A 22289-nucleotide genomic window follows, 5' to 3' on the forward strand; every position below is an offset into this window, starting at 1 on the left:
CGTCCTGTATCCACTGAGCCATCCAGCCAGGGCCTTCATTTGTATTTTTAATCAAAAGAAAAATAAATTTCTAGCTAAAAGAAAATGTTTTAATACATAATATTAAATATACCAATATTGTCATAAAATATGATTTTTAATATTGTTTCTGGAGGAAGGGGCCCACAAAAGTCATAACGGAGAAAGACCAGGAAGTGGAGGGAAAGGGAGGTTAAAGGCAGGGAAAAGAGAGAAACAAGAACATCATCAGGACCAAGAGCCAGAGCCAGAGCCACCCAGAGGAAAAGAGGACGGGAGAGGGTGGGAGAGGGTGGGAGAGGGCGGGAGAGGCGGAGAGAAGTACAGAGCGAGCCAGCAGAGAGAAGGGGGGGACGCAGGACCTCTTCCGGGGGCCTCAGGAACCTGGTGGCCCCTGCCGGGGCAGCGCTGCTCAGAGCCTTGTCCCCACAGAGGCTGGGGCACGTCCTGGGCTGGCTTGCACGTGTCCCCGCGCCCCAGGGCACACTGGGCCCTGCCGGGAGCCGCCTGCTTGGCGTGTGCACTCCAAACCCACACAGGTCCGCGTGGACACACACAGTCCCACACTTGTCCACAGAACCCAGTTATACACATCGGTGCCCACAGCCCAGGAGCCCGCAGGTTCTCGCTGGGAGGACCTGGCTTTGTGTCCATACAAGACACACAAATCCATGCACACACAGCTGCCAAAAACTGCCCTATTCACTTCACACCCCATTAATACCCACGTACATACACATCCCAGAAAACCACAGGCTAGCACACTACCTGGACACATGTGTATATAGACACACAGAGCCATGGGCAAGCAGCCCCGCCACGGACCCACATGAACACAAAGGCACACACATCACAGGACACACACACACACACACACACCCATGAGCAAACAGAAGACCTTTGCCACAGACTCACATCCCTGTCCCTTGGGAGTTCCTACTCACACTCCCAAGTGACAAGCACACCCATAAGTTCACGGGCTTGTGAAAGTAATGCTGAACAGAATAACATCCCAACTCTGAAATTTGTTTTTAATTAAAGTGTTATTACGACCAGAGGTGACTCACGGATAGGCGTGCGATCTGATGTAAAATAAATCTCATCATATATAGACTGTCGCAAATGACCTTCCCAGGTTGTGTCCGTCTGTAGCAGGAGAGAGGGAGGAGAGGAAGTCTCCGGCTCTTTCTCCCGAGCGCCCAGGGCTTTGGGTGATCCTGCCCCTCCCACCCAGCCTAGCACCCCCGGGGAAATACACAGCACACACACAGCCACAACTGCACGCAGGCCTGACCACCCCACCAGGCCCCAGGGTGTCAGCCGCCACCATCCACCCAGGGCCCGAGAGTTCCGAACGGCCCATCCTGGGGAGTCCTGGGTTCTCGCTCGTGCACCTCGGACATAAGCAAGGCGCCTGACAAACCTGCTCACACCCCAGGCAGGCACAGGTGTGCACATGCGGTCACGTGCCCAAGCAGCTGTCTCCAATCTCATCATTGTCACGCCCAGGCCTGCAGCCCTCCGGGCACCAGTGCTGCCCGCACCCAGGCCCCTCGGACCACAGTCTGTCCTCACCTCCCGCCCCATCGCTCTCCAGCACACAGTAGATGCTCAATAAACCACTGGCTGAACTCTGAGGTCTGTTTGTGTTTAATCAGACAATATGCAAAGTATTTACAACCAATTCTGGATCCCCTCCCTCCCTCCCTCCCCAAGCCGGGGCCATGGAATGTGGGACCCCCCGGGCCCTGCCCAGAGCCGGGGTTCACCCTAGGCCTCTGCATAGTCATCTGAAATCTACAAAACACTGTTTGTTTGCTTTAAAAAAAAAAAAAGAACAGTATTAGGACACCTTCTACCAAGGGCCGTGGGCAATTGGAAGGGGACTTCAGAGCCGCTGTTGAAAGCGAGCCCAGAGTTGACCGGGACAGACAGGAGAGGACGTGAGTAATAAACGTGTATGAAAGGAAACGTTGAAATTTCCTGGGCAGGCACCACTCGGCCTCCTCCCCTGCTGGCTCAAGGGTCCCTGGCAGCAGGAATGTTATTGCTATGAGGGGCGCTGGGGGGGGGGAAATGTACAGTGTGTCTGGGGCACACAGCAAGGGGCATTTTTACATGTTAAATATGGACACACATGGAGGAACACACACGAGCACATACACATACATACAGACACACAGGCCCTTGGCAAGGTGCCCACAAACTGTCAGCCGCCCCTTTAAGAGGAGCACGCCCAGGCCCAGGGAGAAGCCACCACACACCCTCAGACCGAACAGCAGACCGCTAGGGCCAAAACTCCTGACGCCCGCCCCGGGCTGTGCTCACCACGGGACGTTAGCCCACGGCGTCTGGACAGGAGTGGAGCAATCGCAGAGGCTATGGCCGCCTATGCAGGCAGACGCTACAGCCCAGAGAAGCAGCAAGGTCCACCCACGGTCACACAGCCAGTCCTGGTGCAAGGTGGCGGACATCCTCACCCTCTTTTACCCCAGCCTAGGCACCCCCTCCCCTACTCATGAGTTCAGGGGTGCTGACCTGGGGAAGAGAACAGGGGCCAACCGTTGAAATGACACAGGACAAGCTGAACAGATGACTTGGGACTCCTTCCTAAGGCCAGGGCCAGATTTTCCCAACCACTTGGATCTATTTCTGCTTGATTGCCTCCAGAGCTTGGGAGTTCACTCCCTTTCATGTGTGGTTAGCCCTGAAGGTCAAAATCCACTCATTCTGATTGCAACTTCTTTCCTACACCTGCCCCTTCACCCCTCGTTCCTAGCTCCACCCCACTTTCCCCTCCACTCTCTCTAACTCATCCTCAGGCCCCTCGCCCCCTGGGCTGCCAGTCGGTCCATGCTGCCACCAAGGACACTCTTGTTGGTTCCTGAGGAAGACAGAGGGAGCACCGGGTTCTGATCCCACCTCAACCCTGAACTGCTCTGTGGCCTTGGTAAGTCACAACCTCTCTCCAGACTCAGTTTCCCCATGGTAACAAGGGAAAGGGAATTGATGATCTCTAAGGGTCCCTTGGGTCTAAGAAGGGCGGGGTTTGATGGGGTGCCATCCCATCCACCATCATCAAGTCAGTCTCGGGCACAGGCTGCCCTGCCTGGGAGCCACAGCAGACAGGGCTGGCCCCCGTGGCCTCCACCAACAGGTGTTTCAGAAATGGATGGCAGGCTGACAGCCCAGGACCTGTCGCTTTTCTTTGGAAAGGCTCTTTGGCCTGCTCTGCAGATAAGACCCGGGTGGTGTGGAAGTAGGAGGGAGCCAATGTGTCAAGTAGGGCAAGGGTGGGAAAAGGGAGCCATCAGCCCCAGCCCTTCTTCCCTGGTCCTCCTGCTGCGACGCACAGGGCTCCAGGAGGGCTTCAAGGAGGAGGCGTGAGGCTGGAGCAGGAGCCAGGACGCAGTCACTGTGCCAGCCTTGGAACCTGCCCTCCGGGCAGTCCCAGGCCCCGAGCCCTTCCGTGCCACAAAAGACGGAGAGGCCTCATCACTGGCAACTCAGCCCTACAGAGAGGATCAACGGCAGGCGGGCGGGCGGGCGAGCAGAGGGAGGCGAGACCCACATCGGGGGCCACCTAGCCCCAGATCCAAGCCGAGAGGCCAGCCTGGCCCTGCAGCCTGCCCCCTATAGGTTCTCGCCCGGCTGGTACTGGGGCTCCGTGGACGTGAAATAGTCCTCCAGGAAGGCCTGCAGGTACTCGAAGGTGGGCCGCTCCTCCGGCTCCTTCCGCCAGCACTGGCACATGAGCTCGTGCAGGGACTCGGGACACTCGGGTGGGCAGGGCATGCGGTAGCCCCGCTCCACCTGGTCCAGCACCTCACGGTTTACCATCCCTGTGGGCAGAGGGAGGAGGGAGGAGGCTGGGAGAAGCTGATGGGACAGCAGAGGGGGCCTCCCGCCAGGACAGGGCATGTGTAACTGTGGGTCAGTCCCTCCCAAGACTGGAAACTGTGACCAGAGACAGAGCCTCAGATCATACGTTCCAACTTCTTTGTTATACAGATAGGGAAACTGAGGCCTGGGAGGAGGCCTGGCTTGTCCAAGGTCACCAGGGCAGAGGGGTTCAGGGACCAAAGATGGGCCTGGTGCAGAGCTCTCTTACCAGGGTAGGGCACCCGTCCCTTTGTCGTGAGTTCCGTCAACAGGATCCCAAAGGACCACACGTCTGACTTGATGGTGAACCGGCCATAGAGGGCGGCCTCTGGAGCTGTCCACTTGATGGGGAACTTGGCACCTACAGGAGCAAGAAAGGTCAGACGGGTGCCCATCTGTCAGAGGGAGCACCGGGTTCTGATGCCCAAGGCACACGGTACCCGCCAACACCGGCTCCCCACCTTGCCGGGCTGTGTACTCATTGTCCTCGATGAGCCGAGCCAGGCCGAAGTCGGCCACTTTGCACACCAGGTTCTCCCCGACCAGGATGTTGGCCGCCCGGAGGTCCCGGTGGACGTAGTTCATCCGCTCCACATACGCCATGCCAGAGGCGATCTGCAGGCAAAACCCAGGAGCCTGGCTGAGGAACCGCCCCATACACACCCTTCCCAGGTCACAGGGCACGTGCCCGGGGCTGGGGTCATCCCCGGGATGGGGAGCCGACCAAACACACTGCCCTTCCCAGTTCTCCGGGCAAGTGAACACAGGTGACACTAAATGCTGTCGGCACAAAAAGCAGGAGCAGCGCTCCGCAGCAGGAGGGAATGGAGCACAAAGGTCAAAGGGAAGGCACAAGACAAGATGCAGCCCGGGGGAGTGGGGTGACCACGAAAAAGAGGCCTCAGCTACCCCGGAGACACAGATGAGTGCGAGGTCCTGTCTGCTGTCCCAAGTCCCTTTTCTGAGCCTTGGTTTTCTCATCCATCAAATGGAATAATAGCCAGCCCTACCACCCCTGATTGTGATAAAGCATTAAGTGAAAAAATGGCTGTTGAGCAAACAAGTACTAATACATGTTTGTTGAGTGAATGAATGACCTTCACAGAGAAGAAAACTAAGGCCTGAAGTCCCATAGCAAGTCAGTGACTCCTGTTGCCCAGGGAAGGACTCTTGCCTCTGCCCAGAACCACCACTCACAGCACTGTAAGTGGTCCCTGTAATATATGGGGCGAGATCAGTGAGAGTGTGAAGGCAATCAAAGCAAGCTTCCTGGAGGGGACACTCACGAGGCCAGAACCGGCTGAGCCTGGTGGGTCTGAGTGCTCAAAGCCAAGGATGTAAGAGGGGCTGACTCACCTGAGCAGCCATGTCCACCAGCTGAGGCAGCCGCAGGTACTTGCCCGTCTCCCCCTTGAGAAAGTCCAGCAAACTCCCTGGGCAGAGAGAAAGCAGAGCTAGCCCCCCGCCCCAACCTCCCTGAGCCAGGAAGCAGTGATTCCCGGGTCCTATCCAAATGGGCGGGCTGGCCTCGCTCAAACCAGCACCGCAGCCTTTAGGTAAACCCATCTCTGAACAGAGTCTCACTCGGCATTTGTCAGTCAAAGGCAAGCAAGATGGGAAACAACCAAATGTTCACCTCCAGGTGAACAGAAACTACAGTCCATCCATCGATGGAATACTACGCAGCAATCAAAAAGGAACAGGCTACTGATAACACAGGGAAGAACCTCCAGTGTAAAAGATTATATACCTGAAGCTCTAGAATGAACCTAGGACGACAGAAAGCAAGTCAGTGGTTGTCTGAGTTTGGGGCTGGAAGGTACTATCTGGAGCTAGAGATCTTCTACATCCCGACTGTGAACACTCATGAACCAGTGAAAATGGGCGTATTTCCTAACATGTAAATTATGCCTCCAAAAAGTAAAACTTTAAAAAGTAATTCATTAATTTTAAAATTAAGTCAAGGTCAATCAAGCCAGGGACTCGATATAGCTCAGCTTGGATGGCAGTGGTGGTGGTGGTGGCGGGGGGGTTTCTCTTTCTTCCCCCAAATGGCAAGTGGCTTTGTAAAACGGGAGGAGACAAGATGCATTGTGGGAAATAGTTAAAAACAAAATGAAACGAGAAAGACAACCTTGGTTTTAACTTTCCATGTCCACAAGATGTTGGCTCTGTCCCGCTCCACCTTTAAAGAGGTTCCCTCTTGGTGTGGTGGGACAGTACACCACTCTTGGTGTACTGTCTTTGGTCCCTGGGCCTCACCCTTGCTCATGTACTCTGTGACGATGTAGATGGGCTCCTCGGACACCACTGCGTACAGCTGCACCAACTTCTCGTGCCTCAGTTTCTTCATGACCTGGGCCTCCTGCAGGAAGGCCTCCGGAGACATCGTGCCTGGCTTCAGGGTTTTGATGGCCACCCTGGTGGTGCCGTTCCAGGTCCCTGTGCGGAGAGGGATACAGGTGTGGCCTCAGTGGAAGCCCTCCATTCCCATCCCACAGGGGCCCCGGATCTGCCCGAGTACCCATTTCAGCCCTGGCCGGTCTGAGCCTCAGTGTTCCCATCTGTAAAATGGGCACAAAGACAGGATGCTCCTCCTGGGACTATATATATAACAAGGATTAAATGAGTCTCTGGTATATGCTCAAGAAATACTAGCTGTTGTTAGGGCTGTGATTATTAGGAACAAAAAGCCGGGCATTGGCCTGGGTTGGTGCCTCAGGCACTAGCAAATACATGGGGCCGGAACTGGGGCTTCTCTGATGAGTGGCCCTTCCCTCCCAATCTCTGGGCCTCCATCTGAGGGTGGGGGCTCCAGTCCTCCCAGCACAGCCCACCTGGGGACATGTAGCTGACCCTTCACAAGTCGACCTGGAGCGTCAGGGGAGCAGTGCACACTCCCCCATTGGTTACTGCACACCTGGGCCAGGTCTGAGTCTCCCGGCTCCAGCATGGAGGACACCGTGGGCTTACCCCAGGTTTGCACACATGCTGGGGAGCTGGCTTCTCATCCCCACCCCCTCCCCCTGACTCAGAGCTAGAGCCTCTCCTCTCCTGACAAGGCCTGAACTCCAGCCTCCAGGCCTTCGTCCCTGCGGTGCCACCCCCCCCCCGCCCCCGCCCCCGCCGGGGCCCTCTCTGCTCTCCAACACCCCCTCCTCTGAAGGGAGAGAAGAGGAGACAGCAATGCCCGGTGAATACCACGCTCAGAGGAAAACCTTGGAGAGAGGACACTGTGACCCCTCCGCTGAAGCCACAGGCTCGGGACGGTCATGCCGACCTCCCCCCATCCGCCACGCCTCCTCTGTGTCAGCAGAAACCATCTGTGGATCGATGGGGGTCTGGGTTTTGTCAGGGACGCGTGGTGTTTGCTTTGCAGTTTCCCCAGAGTTAGACGGGAGACTGTTCACGGGCCCAGAACATGCCGGACCTGCACTTCAAGCACTCTCTCTGCAAGCTGTGACCTCCCTTCCCAGGGCTGAGCTAAGGGGGGGGAGGGGGGGACTGGGCCAGCGCTCTCGCACAGCCTCGTGGTGGGTCCTCTTATCACCAGCCCAGGGAGGGGACTCAGCCGGTTCGCACCAGGCAGACTGATAGCTAATTTTTACTGAGTTTGGTGAACCGGTTGTTAAAGTGGCACTTGTCATCAGGGTTCTCTCTAAGGCGGGCGCCTGGGCAGCCGCCCAATGTGAAATCACACATTTACATTCCTTGCTCTTTTTTAACGTTCATCTGCGCAACACCATGTTCTAAGCGCCCGTGGTCGTGTTCATTCCGTCCGTAGGTGAAAAAAAATTGCAAGTGAGGACGCCAATCAAGAAGCAAGATGGAAATATCTTAAATTATAGTTTTATTGGTTTTTTTGGTCAGGTATTATTTAATATTTTTTAATTAATGTTTTAAAACTCTTTCTTCTTATCATCTAGTTTTGTGCACCTCTTTTATTGTTCTCGCTTAATTATTAACTGCATGAAATACTGAACTACCTTTCGGTATATCTTTTCTTTATACTTCAAACGGTCGTTAGGACCGAGAACCGGTTATTAAATTATTTGAATCCCACCACTGCCCCAACCCCATTTTACAGCTGGGGAGACGGAGGCTCAGAGTGAAACCACCTGGCCCAGACCACCCGACGGGGTGGAGAGAGGCGATGCCCACCCCCTCCGCAGCATGTGAGGGGGCTAGACCACCCCCCTCGGTGCCAGCCACCGCTGAGGGAACACTGTACTTAAAATAGGGCGCTCTGCTCAACAGAGGCGAGTGAGACTCTGGGAGGTAAAGGGAAGGGGGTGAAGGGGGTGTTGAGCTGCCAGACGGGATGACATCAGCCTGGTTCTCAGGAGAGGACAGCCAAGTTCCCCCAAGGGGACCGTGTCCTCCTCTGAGGACGTGGGGGCAAGGACTCACCCATCCACACCTCTCCAAAGCAGCCCTGGCCCAGCTTCACCTCCAGCCGCAGGGACTCCCGCGGGATCTCCCAGGCGTCCTTGGCCAGGCCCTGAGTCTGTGGCTTGGACGTGGGGCACACGGTGGTGAGTCGGTGGCACAGGCCGTCCGCGTGTTCTTAAGACAGAGAGTCGGGGAAATGGAGTTCAGGCCTGGCGTCTACCCTGGGACCTCCCTGTCCCACTGTGGGTGTGTACAGTGGGGTTGCACATCGTCTGAACACCGGCTTTGGGAGCACACAGGACACCTTTGAGGCCAAGCACCCACACCTGTGCGTGCACACCCTCACCCCGCACAGGCTCACGCTGCCGCATGCCTCTGCCCACTGGGTCAGCCATCCACGCGTTCATCAGAGTTTAAGGGGTGGCCAGCTAGGTGGCGGGTGCCAGGGACCCAGCAGAGGACGAGTCCAGTGGAACCCTGGCCTCTAGACGCTCAAAGTCCAAGGGGAGCTCAGTTTCCCTTAATCAGCTCCCAGGACCACATGTGTGAGGGCGGAGAGCTGTGCGTGCAACAGCAGGTAGGCTGGATGGAGTCCTGGAAAGCTTCCCAGAGGAAGTGGTACTTGGGCTTGAATCTGCAGGAGGGTGAGCAGTCAACTAGGGAACAGCACTCCAAGCAGAAGGCACAGCGCCTCGGGCCTGTGTAGTGGCCCTCGGGAAGGCACAGCTGCTGGCTGAACAAGCGGAAAGGAGGCTGGGAAGGGCGGCCCCGGGGTCAGAGACCACACTGGGGCCCTGACCCTGAGATTGCAAAACAGCCCCCGGAGGGTTCTGACCAGGGGAGCAGGGGTTAGAATGGGCAGTAGCGGTGGCCGAGGGGACCGAGAGGCAGGGCAGATCCCAGAGGGAGTCAAGAGGCCTGAGTGACAGAGAAGGGTGTGTGGGGCAGGACGTAGCAGGCACGCTCAGAGGAGGCCACACCGGCACACAGCGGCCAGCGCTGCACGCCACAAGCACACAGGCAGCGCCCGAGACCTGCACCCGGGCTCTCTCTCGCAGGCCGCGACTCTCGGGTCCTCCCAAGCAGCCTCCACGTCCAGATGCAGCGGCCACACTGCTGCACACGTGGGCCGCACATGTGAGCACCAGGAGCGCGCTCGCTCCCTTTCTCTCCCCATCTCTCCCCCCTCTCCCCTCTCCTCCTCTCTTCCCCTCCCCCCTCCCCTTCTCCCTCTCTCCCCCTCTGCCACATTCGATCTGGCCGCCCCCCCTCCTCTCCCAGTAACCAGTTCAGACCGGTGCTAGGGCTGCAGAGACAGCCACACCAGTCCGCGCCCCCTCCCTCCCCTGCCCACTCTTCCAGGCAGCCCCCTCCTCGCCAGCCAGCTGCAAAGGAAAAGAAAAAGGAGGGAGAAGCAGTGGGGGGAGGGGGGAGAGGGAGGAAGGGAGAGGGAGAAGGGGAGAGGGAGGAGGAAGAAGGGAGAAGGAGGCGGACAGGAACTGCACATTCTTAGCATAACAGAAGCCCCAGCCCTTGCTGACCCCAAAGCCCCCTCCTCAGGGTCTGCAGCTGAGTCTGAGCGCCCAGCCCAGGCCCAGGGGCCGGACCCCACCCCACCCCCAGCTGCCCAGCCCCCGGGGCCCCAGCTCGGGGGCCCACTCACTGGAGTAGTAGGCGACCAGCTGCTGCAGGCTGCTGAACTGGGTGCGGGAGGTAATGTAGAAGCCGCCGCTGTCCAGCTTGCGGATCTTGTAGTGCTTCACGTTGAGGCCCTTGGTGTTGTCAAAGTCGGACACTGAGAGGCAGTAGGCACCTACAGGGGGGGACGGAGAGCAGCCGTGACCACCACGCCTGCCAGCCCCGCAGGACACAGCACTAAACGCAGTCCTGCGCCTGTCCAACCCAGGAGGGGAGGGGGAGGCCAGGTCAGCAGCCCCCGGCCCAGGCCAGTGCCGGTCTGGACCAGCCTGTCTGTACACCCAGCTCTGGGGCAGCCACTGAGACAGGGTCCAGTCAGCAAAGGGGCACCTGGCTGGGCCGCATCGCCATGCACCGTGGCCCTGGCAAGACCCCTGATGCCGAGTGAGCGTCCCAGCTCTGTGACCTGAACAAGCCGCTTGCTCTCTCTGGGCCTCGGTTTCCACCTCTGCATTCCCAGGACTGGGGAAGAGTCAACAAGACTACATAGAAGAGGGCCTAGCACACAGTAGGTGCTCAGTGAATGTTTGCTGGGAGTGTAGGAATGGCCCTGAGTGGCTGTGTGTCCCCACACGAACTGCTTCCCCTCTCTGGGTCTGTCCTCAAAGGCACTGTCCCCACCATGTCCTGAAGACACCAGGTTCAGACACACAGGCCCTGAGCACACAGAGGCCTGAGCCTGCAGCCAGCGCCCGACCACATGTGCGCACACACAGGCGTGCCCGGGCCCAGTGGCTGCGTGCTCACAAAGGTACACACTCCCCAGGTCCCCAGGCACGAAGACCAACCCACAGCCATGCACTTGCCCGCAGCAACACAAAGACAACTCCATCCCCACGTGCACACGCATGCCCGACCCCACACATGGGGTACACGGCTACAGGACCGCTCGTAAATGCACACGTGTGACATGGATGGTCTGCTTTCCCATCTCCCGCTGAGCCCCGGGCCCACAGGAAGTGGCCCAGCTTCGTTGCCATGGTGATGGGGCTCCTGCAACCCACGTGCAGAGGGGGCGGAGAGAGAGAGGGCAGAGGGCAGTGACGGGGAGATCCACACACATTCTCTCTCTCTCTGGCGGGGGGGCGGGGACAAGAGAACAGGGGCCAGGACTGTTGGGGGAAGGGCAAAGCCAGGCCCCAGCCCCCGGCCCCACCCCAGAGGCGCCCGAAGGAGGGGAAGAGGAGGGTCCTATTGTGTCGGCACCCGCCCTGGGAACGAGCCTTTTGCTGTGTGAACCTCAGTCCTCCTGAGAACCTGTGCCCATTCCTCATCTGAGGACACTGAGGCCAGGCAGGAAGAGTGTCCTCTTTTGCTGTACCTCTGGCCCCGCAAGGTAACTCCCTCCACTACACCTCCCTGCCTTTGATCCCCTTATTTCCTCCGCCTGGAGGGGCTCACCACCTCTCTCCATGCACCGAACTCCTACGCATTCGGCAACGCCCCGCTCAAACAACCCACGAGGAGACTTGGTCCCCACCACCCAGCAGGAGTGCCTGTACCTTTCGTGGTCTCGCTTTCCCGCACGAGGAAGGTCCCCCTCGGGTTCTCCGCATTGAGCAGCAACCGCTCCGACTCCCGTCTGGTGATCTTGCCAAAGTACCACCTGGGGCAGGAGGCAGGGGGATGGCACCGGTGGTCCAGGGTTCCGCCCACCCACAGTGCCTCTGCCTGGGATGTGGCTGAGGCCCTGGGCAGCCAGACCTCCCGCCGCGGCCCCGGAGAGCAGCTCTGAACTGGCAGCGACGGTGAGCAAGCAGGAGGTCGGAGTCTATACTCACTCCTCAGCCTGGATGGAGTCGGAGGGCGCCACGTAGTTGCTGGGGATGTAGCCCGTCTGTCCCGTGCTGAGCGAGTGGGCCAGCCACCAGTCTCCCTCTCTGAGCGGGGGGAGAGGGAGGGAACGAAGGAGGAGGGGTCATCAGCAGCGGGTCCCGATGCCGGGGACCCTCAGGGGGCTGTGCGGCCCAGGAGGCCGCGGGGCCAGGCCACTCACAGCCGGCCAGGCCAAGGCGGCCTGGGACTCTTCCTCTCCCTGGCCCAGCTGCCTCCTGGCCACGGCTGACTCAGACGGGCTTTGTCCGGGACGGTGGCAGGATGGACCCTGGTCAGTCCGAGGCCTGAACTCACAGGGACAGAGTCCTGGGATGGGAAGTCATCTTGCTTCCCTTCCGCCAGACCAAGTCATCTCAAGATGCCTGGAGCTGCCTTGGGAGTGAGGTAGGGAGCTCCTTGCCTCTGGGGAGCAATCAAGGTACAACAGGAAAGAAGGGTCCTGCCCGAGATGGATGTCAATTCAGACCTTCAAAGCCTCCGCAAGCCCTGAGATTTGGAAGCTGAATCCTAAGAGCTGGTGAGACCTGGGTGGAGGCAAGGGGTGGCCCTTTGGGGCTTGGTGACAATCCGGGTGCCAACCCTGCAAAGCAGAGCAATGCTTGCCTTTGTCACAAATCACAGGTCACACCGAAAGGGCTCCTCCGCTAAAAGCTACAGGCCTCCTCGTGCAGCCTGCCTGTCCACAGGGGAAACTGAGACCAGAGAGGGCGGGGGCTTGCCCAAAATCACACAGCGAGTCACGTCAGAGGCGGCTGAGGTGGCGGAGCCCAATGCCCAGGACACTTCTACGTTAACTGCCCCATGAGGAGGAAGGGGAGATGGGGACCCGGACAAGAAGAGCGCCCCGCTCGGTCGAGTCCCCTGGATGGGACCCCCTGGGTCTGGGCGGGAGGGGGAGGGGGCAGAGTACCTGTGCAGCCATCTGAATGTGAACCAGGTCTGGCTGGAGCGGGGGTCCAGAGACAGAGGAGAGAGGAGAAAGCGAGAGCCCAACAGGAAAGAAGAGGCAGAGGGGGTGGTGAGAGGGGGAGGCAGAAAGAGCGCGGGGGGGGAGCAGGACAGCCAGGCAGTGCCGGGGACAGGGGACGGGGGACGGGGGACGGGGCGGGGGGCAGCCCAGAGGCCTCACAGCCAAAGCAACCCAGGGGACGGGGGACGGGGGACGGGGTGGGGGGCAGCCCCAGAGGCCTCACAGCCAAAGCAACCCAGGGGGACAGGGAGCGGGTGCATGAGGAATGTGGGGGGCAATGAGAAGGGCTGCCTGGGAAATGGGGTCCAGCTCTCTCCCTTCCCTACTGTGTAGATGGGAAGACAGCCCAGAGAAGCAAAGGCCTCTGCTCAAGGTCACACAGCCAGGCCCGGGCTCCCGACTGTCAGGTTAGAAGGAATTCTCCCCAACATGGTGCACTGGGACCCGCCAGCCCACTGAGCTCCTCAACCCAAGAACGCCTCTGGACTTCACCGTGACCCTGAGGAGACACGCGGCAAGCAGGGTGCGCTGCCTCCCCCCCCACCCCCTGTCCCCGGGGTCCAGAGCAAGGCCCTTGCCGACAGTCACACAGTCTGGATTTGAACTTGAACTCCTGGCTCCTGGTTCTTCTGAGCTTCCCCTGACTGACATTCTCCCGCCCGTTCTGAAGATGGAGAAGTTGAGACCAGGAGAGCACAGGGCTAGGGGAGCTCTCCAAGGGCCTGCGAGAGCAGAGGAGAGCACCCAGATGGGGGCCTGGCCGCGGGGGGGGGGGGGGGGGGGGGGGGGCAGGAGGCGGGGGGGCTGACCCAGAGCGGGCAGGGGGGCTGACCCAGAGCGGGCAGGGGGAGCGGGCAGGGGGGCTGACCCAGAGCGGGCAGGGTCCCTTCCAGACGGACGGCGGGAGGCAGCGTGACTCGGCTGCGCGGGCTGACCGGCTATGCCATCGCTGCGCATGGCCAGGCAGGGACAGTCCCTGTGGGAGTTTCCGCAGGACAGGGAGGGCCCAGCTCAAGGACAGAAGCCCTTGGACGCCCAGGACCTGCACCCACGTCCTGTTGTGCACCCGCCCGGGTGTCTACTCCCCACCTGTCTATTCCCTTGGTCCCTCCAGGCCGCCCGGAGAGGGAGAAAGGCAGGCCGCAGCCCCCAGACTAGAAAACCGTAGCTCAGAAATGTTGAGGGACCAGCACCCAGGCTGGAGTAACCCAGCACGTTCTCTGCAGAGTTGGGGAAACGCAGGCGCAGAGTGGGGCTGAGACGGGCCCCGAGCTTCAAAGCCAGGACTCGTCACTGGGAACAGCTGAGATCTCCCAGTCCAAAGCCTTCGTTCATCTCACCAATGGGGAAAATAAGGCACAGAGAGGGGCAGTGATTTGCCCAAAGCCATCCAGCAAATCAGTGGCAGAACAAGAGTGAGAGGCACTCAGGGCCCCTGAGTGCCCGCAGCCTGACCCAGCAAAGCCTGCAGGGCACCTGCCGCCGCCCCAGGCCCTCAGAGGCCCAGAGACCCTCCGGGCAGCAGGGGCAGGTGGGGGGGGGGGCAGGGCTGAGGGTCGGGAGCTGGGCCGGGGTCTAGGTCAGAGGCAACAAAACGAGGCAGATAGACAAAAACAGAGTCTGCAAACTGACCAGCCTCTAGGGGCCCCCAGGCCCCAACTCAGAGTGGAAGGCGGTGGAACACGTGTCCAGAGGCTAGCCACGTAGGACCCCGAAAGCCTCTGGCCCCTGAAATCAGCCCACACGTGAGTCTGGGCTCCCAGTCCAGCACGTAGGACCCCGGAAGCCTCTGGCCCCTGAAATCAGCCCACACGTGAGTCTGGGCTCCCAGTCCAGCACGTAGGACGCCGGAAGCCTCTGGCCCCCGAAATCAGCCCACACGTGAGTCTGGGCTCCCAGTCCAGCACGTAGGACCCCGGAAGCCTCTGGCCCCTGAAATCAGCCCACACGTGAGTCTGGGCTCCCAGTCCAGCACGTAGGACCCCGGAAGCCTCTGGCCCCTGAAATCAGCCCACACGTGAGTCTGGGCTCCCAGCCAGTTTGGGAGTTGAAGTCACCAGGGTAGGGAGGGTGCTGCACTGCAATCCCCCCAAGGGAGCCAAGGGGTCCTGGCTCCGTCCCGAGAGGTGGCAGAGCTGGTAGAGCCAGCCCCCCTGGGCACCACCCCCGCTCACCGCCCGCAGGCTGTGGGACCTTGGCTCCGCCTCAGTTTCCTCATCTGTGGGATGGGGATACGCATGCCTCCCTCCAAGGATGTAAAATACCAACACAGAGCCTTGCACACAGTAGGTGCTCAATGTGGGTCAACTGTTAATATTGTGATTTGGCTACAATTGAGTCTGTATCTCAGTGGGGGCCCTCTCCCCACCCTTCAAAACAGTTGTTTTTGTTTTTGTTTTTTCCCAAAACCAATGAAGTTCAGTCCATCTCCAATAGGATTTGCTGCGTGACCTTGGGCAAGTTACCCTACCCTCTCTGGGTCTTACTTTCCTCATCTATAAAGAGGAAATAGTCCTTTTTATTTCCTGTTTCATAGAATCTCTCTTGCAACAGTTTATAAATCAGTCAGTATCAAGTTGGCTTCAGCTTCAGTAAGTTAATTACTGTATTGTCTGAGCCTCCGCTATAAAATGGAGCTATTGAGCCCCCAGCCTCCCAAGTCTGTGGTCTAAGAGACTCAACACGCTGCTGTCGGCTGCCAAGGGCCTGGGGCCACTCCCACCAGAGGCGCCCCCCAGCTTCCCAGACCAGTCCAGTCCGCAGGGGCACCCTCGGAAGTAGCCGTGGGTCCATCTATCACAGGGGTCCCCAAACTACGGCCCGTGGGCCACATGCGGCCCCCTGAGGCCATTTATCCGGCCCCCGCTGCACTTCCTGAAGGGGCACCTCTTTCATTGGTGGTCAATGAAAGGAGCACATTGACCATCTCATTAGCCAAAAGCAGGCCCATAGTTCCCATTGAAATACTGGTCAGTTTCTTGATTTAAATTTACTTGTTTTTTATTTTAAATATTGTATTTGTTCCCGTTTTGTTTTTTTTACTTTAAAATAAGATATGTGCAGTGTGCATAGGGATTTGTTCATAGTTTTTTTTATAGCCTGACCAGGCGGTGGCGCAGTGGGTAAAGCGTCGGACTGGAATGCGGAAGACCCAGGTTCGAGACCCCCGAGGTCACCAGCTTGAGAGCGGGCTCATCTGGTTTGAGCAAAAAGCTCACCAGCTTGAGCCCAAGGTCGCTGGCTCAAGCAAGGGGTGACTCGGTCTGCTGAAGGCCCGCGGTCAAGGCACATATGAGAAAGCAATCAATGAACAATTAAGGTGTTGCAACGCGCAATGAAAAACTAATGATTGATGCTTCTCATCTCTCCGTTCCTGCCTATCAATCCCTCTCTCTGACTCTCTCTCTCTGTTGCTGTAAAAGAAGAAAGGGAATAAGACATTCCCTGCCTGACCCCTCACCTTCCCACCCGTGGCCGGAGGAGGATGCACTGAGCCAGAAATCCCAGAGCCGTGAATTAACATCCCAACTGCTGTCCACCGGCTGTGTGACCTCGGCCTACTGACCTCCCTGCCTGGGCCTCGGGACCCTCGTCATGGACCCGAGTCTCTGCGCTGGCTGAGCCGGTACCCGGGTCGGGATTGTGGCAGCTTTGGAACCTGGGAAGTCATGCTGCTTGGGTGTTCATATACTGGCCAGGGAAGCACTCTGCGTAATGCAGGCAGGCCTGGACAGCTCGGCAGGGTCCCGAGCCCCGAGACCTGGGCACATGGCACACGGCACGTGGGGGAGGGTAGGGGGAGCCCAGGGCAGGCCGAGGAACGGGCGCAGGGAGGGGCCCCTGGCCCCACGGCGGGGAGTCGTACCCGGGGCAAGGTTAGCACCCACTGGAGAGCTCCCCCAAAGAGGCTGCTGGCGTCCGGATGGAGGGAGGGGCAGTTCAGGGAGCGACAGTCAGACTCAGAGGAGCCCCGACTCCCGGAGACTCAGTCACCAGGCCCTGGGCTGGGGGCAGTCAGACCTCGGACCCCAGTGGGCTTCCAGGGCCACAGAACACCCAGGGTTCTAGGACTCAGGGCCGTGTGGCATGAAGATCTGGGAGACCCCGACTCAGCCAGCCCTGGCCAAACCCCAGCGGCAAACGGGCTCTCCTTAAGCTCTGCCCCCCTGGCCCCCGACACCCAGCCCAGCCACAGGTGAGACTCAGCGGTCCCTCACTCACACAGGAGGTGGCGGGGGTTAGGGCAGGGGGATCATACAGGAGTGGGCCCGAGGCAATAATGAAGTGAGGACATGTAGGGTGGTCCCTCGGTAGGATATGAGGCCTGGACACCTCAAATGTGGGTGGTCCACCTTCCAGTAAGCCCCTCGGTCCCTTTATCTCTCCTCCTCCTCTAACCAGCCCGAACTCCGCCGACGCCAGGCTTCTCAGGACAAGGGGCAGCTGGCTGAACACTGTGACGTGAGGGAGGGCTCTAGACTCACCCCCACCCTCCGGTCAGGGCCCCTCACGGCCACTGAGGGCTGGGGCTCCACCACTACCCGCCCTCCCGGCAGCCTCAGGGAACCCTGGGAGGCGGAAAGAAGGAAGGGAGGGGAGGGGAGGGGAGGGGAGGGGAAGGGAGGGGAGGGGAGGGGAGGGGAGGGGAGGGGAAGGGACAGATAAGAGGAGTGAGGGCTGCTCTCGGACTCTGGGTAAGAGGCAGGATCGGATTCCAGAGCCCTTCCTCCCACCACACCTTGGCTCAAGCTGTGACCCCAGCCTGAGACGCCCTTCCCAGGGTTGCTGGTTGAGATCCCCCCAGAACTTCGAAGCCTCCGTCCTGACCCGCTGTTAGGCGGATAAAATGTATTATGCTCACTTTCTTTTAAAGATGACACTGCCCACGTGAGGCCATCGCCCAGGTGATATTAATGTGTGTTGGGGATCATTGTAGCCTGGGGCTTGGTTTTGGGATTAAGCCTTTCCCACCCTTTTTGATGTGGGGTGGTACAATCCAATCATGCCTCAGAGAAGTGACTTTGTATTAGAGACTTCCCTATTTTGTATATTGGATTAAGAGTTTGGATTTCTACACTATAAAATGGGGATGGAGCGGGAGCTTGCGCTCTTGGTTCCTGAGGTTAGCATGAGAGAGCAGAGAGAGTAGAGCCAGCAGCGGAAGGAGGCCACGTGGAGGAGGCCAGGAGAAGCAGCCAAGATGGTGGAGTGCTGAGTGAAAGGCCAGTTTGTGCAGTTTGACGCTGGAGAAGGAAGGAGATGGGGAACTGAGGAGAATAAGGCTGGTGAGCTAGAAACCTTTGATTCTAGGAAACTCGGATAAGTCAGTGGCTTTGTGAGCACTGAATGTGAGGGGGTTTTGGAGCCCAGTGTGTGTTTTTACTTGCCCGCCGGGTGCAAGCTAGAATTAAAGATGACAGCCCACCAGTCTTTGGCTCCATTGTTTCTTTACCGACTGTCCGAATCCAATGTGGACCTGCATGAGCTGGGCTGCTCTGATGGTGGCCCTGGCCTTGGTTACTGGCTTTACACCCGCCCACCCCTGCAAGGCCTGGCTCCTCTGAGCCTCCCGTGAGCCACTCCAACAAGGGCCATGGGTCACTCCCACCCCTCCCAGCTCTGCCACCGCGAGCTGTGTGACCTTGAGCAAGTCATTTCACCTCCCTGGGCCTCAGTTTCCTCATCTGTAAAATGGAGCAGAGAGGAGCCTCCACTTCCGAGGGCTGTGGTGATACAGCAACAAAACAAGGCAGCTCGAAGCGCTCCGCACGACACCTGGCTCACACCCAGAGCCCAGAGAACGGGGCTGTTTTGTTATTGCTCATCCATCTTGCCCACCAGCAGATGAGGGGCAGCCCCAGCGTGCCAAGCAGGAGGTGACGGGGGACCCAGAAATGGGGCAGGACCGAGAGCAGCCCCAGGGTGCTCCCAGCCTGGGAGAGGCAGATGCAAACAGCTGGAACCGTGAGAGAACTGGAGGGGCACTAGGACTCAGACACACAAGGGGACGGAAAGTTGGGAAAGCCGCCTCCCCCAGGGAGAGCCGCTGCCCAAGTTCCGATCCTGGCTTTGCTAGTTGGTAGCTGTGTGACCTTGGGCAAGGGCCTTCGCATCTCTGAGCGTCAGTTTCCTCATCTGCAAGATGGAGACATCCCCTCCCCCATCACTACAGCCCTGGCAGGACTGCCACTGAGCACATTCGAGGACACAGATTCAAAGTGGCCGACCTGGCACCCGCTCCCCTCTCGCCTTGCAGAGCAGGCGGTCTCAGCTGGATCTTGAGGGATGAAGAGGAGTCCGCCAGGCAGAGGTGTGCCAAAGGGCAATGCAGCAGCGGGAACAGCATGCACAAGGGCAGGGAGGCGCGAGCAAGCAGGACATGCTCGGAGAGGGCGGGGATGTCCAACCTCCTCAGCCAGGCCTCTGAGGACACTCACGGGTCAACCCTGCTCTCCCCTCTAGAACCTTTCCACGGCTCCAAAGGCTCCCAGCCCCCCAGCCTGCACCCTCCCACAGCTGCCCCTCCGCGAGGGACCGCCTCCCACCACCTCCACGTGCCACACTCCACTGTTCTTCCTCCCAAGACCTGCCTGCACCTCCTGGTCCCTGCGGTCACCACCTGAGGGAGGCACCCAGCAGGGGCCCAAACGCCTGGGCTGACCCTGGCCCCGCCCACGGCAGGACAAGGCCTCCTCCACCCAGGGGCCCGTGGGCCCAGCACTGGACCATGCCCGCATCCGGGCGGGCTGACGGGTCAGAATAAGGAGCGGGTGAATGAGGAGGGTGGACGGGAAGGGAGACGGGGAGCGGCCGGGGTGGCAGGGGAACCCTCCCCGCTCTCAGTCTGAGGCTAAGGTCAGGACCTGCGCAGACAGGCTAGGAGTGAGGACACAGGCTGGGGAGGGGGAGGGGGGCAGCCCAGGGAGCCAGAGACCACAGGCAGGGACACGGCCACATGCAGACAGCAGCCCCCCCCCCCCAGCAAAGCACCCCGCCCTGCCCGCCCACGGAGTATGTACACACCTGACATCCACCTTCCTCCTAAGGGCCAGCGAGAGAGAAGCAGAGAGAGGGAGAAGCTGAGAGAGGGCTGGAGGAAGCAAGCATGGGCCAGGAACGGGGGGTCCCCAGGCTGCAGGGAGAGGGGACAGCCAGCGCTGCCAAGGGCAGCAATGCAGCAGGTGCGGGCTCGGCCCTGCCCCGTCGGCACTCCTGCGTGAGCAAATACCACCCAGACCCCCCCCCAGGCCCTCCACCGGCCCCCACGCCTGGGCCTACGCCCCCGGGCGGCACAGCGCCCCCAGGGACAGGCGTGCACCTCACTCCCACTGCGCTGTGGGCAGGGACGGAGGAGGAGGGCACAGGAGGAGGACAGAAGGATGCCCACCCATGGCTGGAGCCCCCCGCCCTCGCTGGTTCTTCCCCACTGCTCTCCTCTCCTCCACAGCGGCCCCCGCATCCGGCAGGGACCCCACCCCCAGGCTGGAGTGCCCGGAGGTGAACCAGGGCGCTCTGTCCTCCACACCCTACCCTGCTCTCTCACCCGCATGCCCAGTCCTGACCCTCTCACACTGGGTGCCCAATATGGGTTCCCAGCCCTGTGGATGCAGTCTCCTCCCCTACAGCTGGCCGCTCTGGCTTCACCGGCTGCCCAGGCCCGCCAGCCCCCGGTCACGATGGAGGCCCCTCTGTGGGCACAGCCTCACAGAGCTCTCTATCATCTTGGGTCCTGGGCCCAGGTCCACCCTAACCACACGGCCCTCTGCAGAGTCTAGAGTCTGGGTGTTGACCAGGCACTGACCGCAGGGCTCCGTCCCAGGGGCCCCCCAGAGCCCCGACCACCACCAGTCACCGCCTGATCACAGCCAAGGCTCCGGGACGGTGCCCGGCCCTCAGCCGGCCTTGGTGTGCAACTTGGCCTACTGCCCACCATGCTGTCCTCCAGGTCGGGGGGCTCACAAGTGGCTCTGGCCCAAGACCGGGCCCAAGGGATGGGGTCTCCAGGGACGACAGGGAAGGGGGCACTCACGTGTTGTTGACAATCTGGAGCCGTTCCCCTTTCTTGAAGGACAGGTCAGTCTCTGTTCGTGACTCGTAGTCATAGAGGGCCACAAAGGTGGTCACTCCACCTGCAGAGAGCGGTGGGGTGTATCAGGATGGCAGAAGGGTGGACGAAAGGGCCCTGCACCCTGGCGTTGGGGACCTGGTCTCCTACATGCCATCGGAGCCCCGCCCAGAGGCACGGCCATACTCAGAGGGTGCAGGCCTCCAGGCCTGCCCAACTGTGTCCATGTGTGTTGGCACCCCCATGAGGGCGTGTAGAAAACACGTGCCTCTCTTGATGTCAGAGTGTCCCACGGGCTCTGGGTGACGCTGGGCGCTGGCTCATCTGTGTCTTTCGCATTGAACCAGAAGCCCCTGCTAACAGGCATCTTTGTTTTGACCCAGATCCTGACACACAGCCTCTTCCTAAGCATCCCTTGCCTGGGCTGCTTTACCCCGACGTGCCAGCAGAGGGCGCAGGGGCGCATCTCAGTATCAGGCGGGCCTCTGAAGTGGAGCTGAGTCCTCCTCCCACCCCTCCTGCCACACACCAGACACCTGTCCTGACCCATTTCTGAACCACAGCAAAGAGCAAAGACTCGGACCTGGTGCCCATGCTGCCCTGAGCAGCCCCGTGGCTCTCTGGGCCTCAGTTTCCCCCTACGGTCCTGTCTCTCCCTACCCCTTGATATTCTGTATCTGATGAACTTTGTGCACTTCCCCGCCCATAACCTCCAAGAAACTCCCAAGAGGCCCCAAACCAAGTAACCCACAGACTGTTCCCCTTTAGTGAGCAAAAGCAGCAGCGACCCAGAGAGGGGGTGTTGCTGCTGCCCCAGGCCCACACAGCCCTCCCGGCATGGCAGCCTGGGCCCAGCCAGGAAGGGCAAAGGCATTCTGGAACATCCGCTCCCGGGCCCACTGACCGGCCAGCGGTCCCGCCCTCTGCGGGGAGGTGACTGTGTCCGAGGAGTTGAAACCTCCGAACAGCTTGGGCTCGGCGGCAGCAGGGGAGAAGGCGGTACTGGGGCCACGGTGGCCATCCACAGAGGCCGGCTTGCTGGGGGTCTGTGAAGAGGGGAAGGCGCCCCCACCGCCACCGCCATGGGCATTCTCGGCAGGCTCCAGGCTGCGGCGCCGCTGGCTGGCATCCTTAGGCTTGCTCTTGTTGCTGCCCATGGTCCTGGCTGGAGAAGAGAGAGGAGCCCGGGGTGAAAAGGGGACTCTGGGGGCAGGCAGGGCTGCCGGGGCCCCCTAGACGGCCTCTACCCCAACCCATTCTACAGATGGAGGATCTGAGTCCCGAAGAGGGGGCTGGCCTCTTTGGGTAAGTTAGCCTTTCAGAGTCTCAGTTTCTTCATCTATAAAATGGAAACAATGATGTCACCCATGAAGGGCTTCCCTGGTGCAGGACCAACCACAGAAGAAACCTCATAATCAGAAGCCCCAA

At 59.8% G+C, this 22289-nt stretch overlaps 1 protein-coding gene across 5 annotated transcripts in view; it reads right to left on the reverse strand.

Annotated features, from left to right (window-relative positions):
* Positions 1-1054: 1054 nt before the first annotated feature.
* The window catches only part of SRC (SRC proto-oncogene, non-receptor tyrosine kinase), a 51680-nt gene continuing 30445 nt past the window's right edge, over positions 1055-22289 (reverse strand). For 4 of the 5 annotated variants that reach the window (XM_066387855.1, XM_066387858.1, XM_066387856.1 and 1 more), the window contains 12 exons: positions 21766-22026; positions 20826-20925; positions 19820-19837; positions 11772-11870; positions 11493-11596; positions 9956-10105; positions 8311-8466; positions 6163-6342; positions 5257-5333; positions 4362-4515; positions 4130-4261; positions 1055-3860 (listed from right to left, as the gene is read on the reverse strand). In XM_066387855.1, coding sequence (XP_066243952.1) covers positions 3652-3860; positions 4130-4261; positions 4362-4515; positions 5257-5333; positions 6163-6342; positions 8311-8466; positions 9956-10105; positions 11493-11596; positions 11772-11870; positions 19820-19837; positions 20826-20925; positions 21766-22018 — 1632 coding nt within the window. In that variant the 5' untranslated portion in view covers positions 22019-22026 and the 3' untranslated portion in view covers positions 1055-3651. The remainder of the gene's footprint in view (positions 3861-4129; positions 4262-4361; positions 4516-5256; positions 5334-6162; positions 6343-8310; positions 8467-9955; positions 10106-11492; positions 11597-11771; positions 11871-19819; positions 19838-20825; positions 20926-21765; positions 22027-22289) is intronic. The other variant, XM_066387859.1, reaches the window with a different exon arrangement.

The sequence above is a fragment of the Saccopteryx leptura genome, chromosome 5 (genome assembly GCF_036850995.1).
Source record: "Saccopteryx leptura isolate mSacLep1 chromosome 5, mSacLep1_pri_phased_curated, whole genome shotgun sequence".
Lineage (NCBI taxonomy): Eukaryota > Metazoa > Chordata > Mammalia > Chiroptera > Emballonuridae > Saccopteryx > Saccopteryx leptura.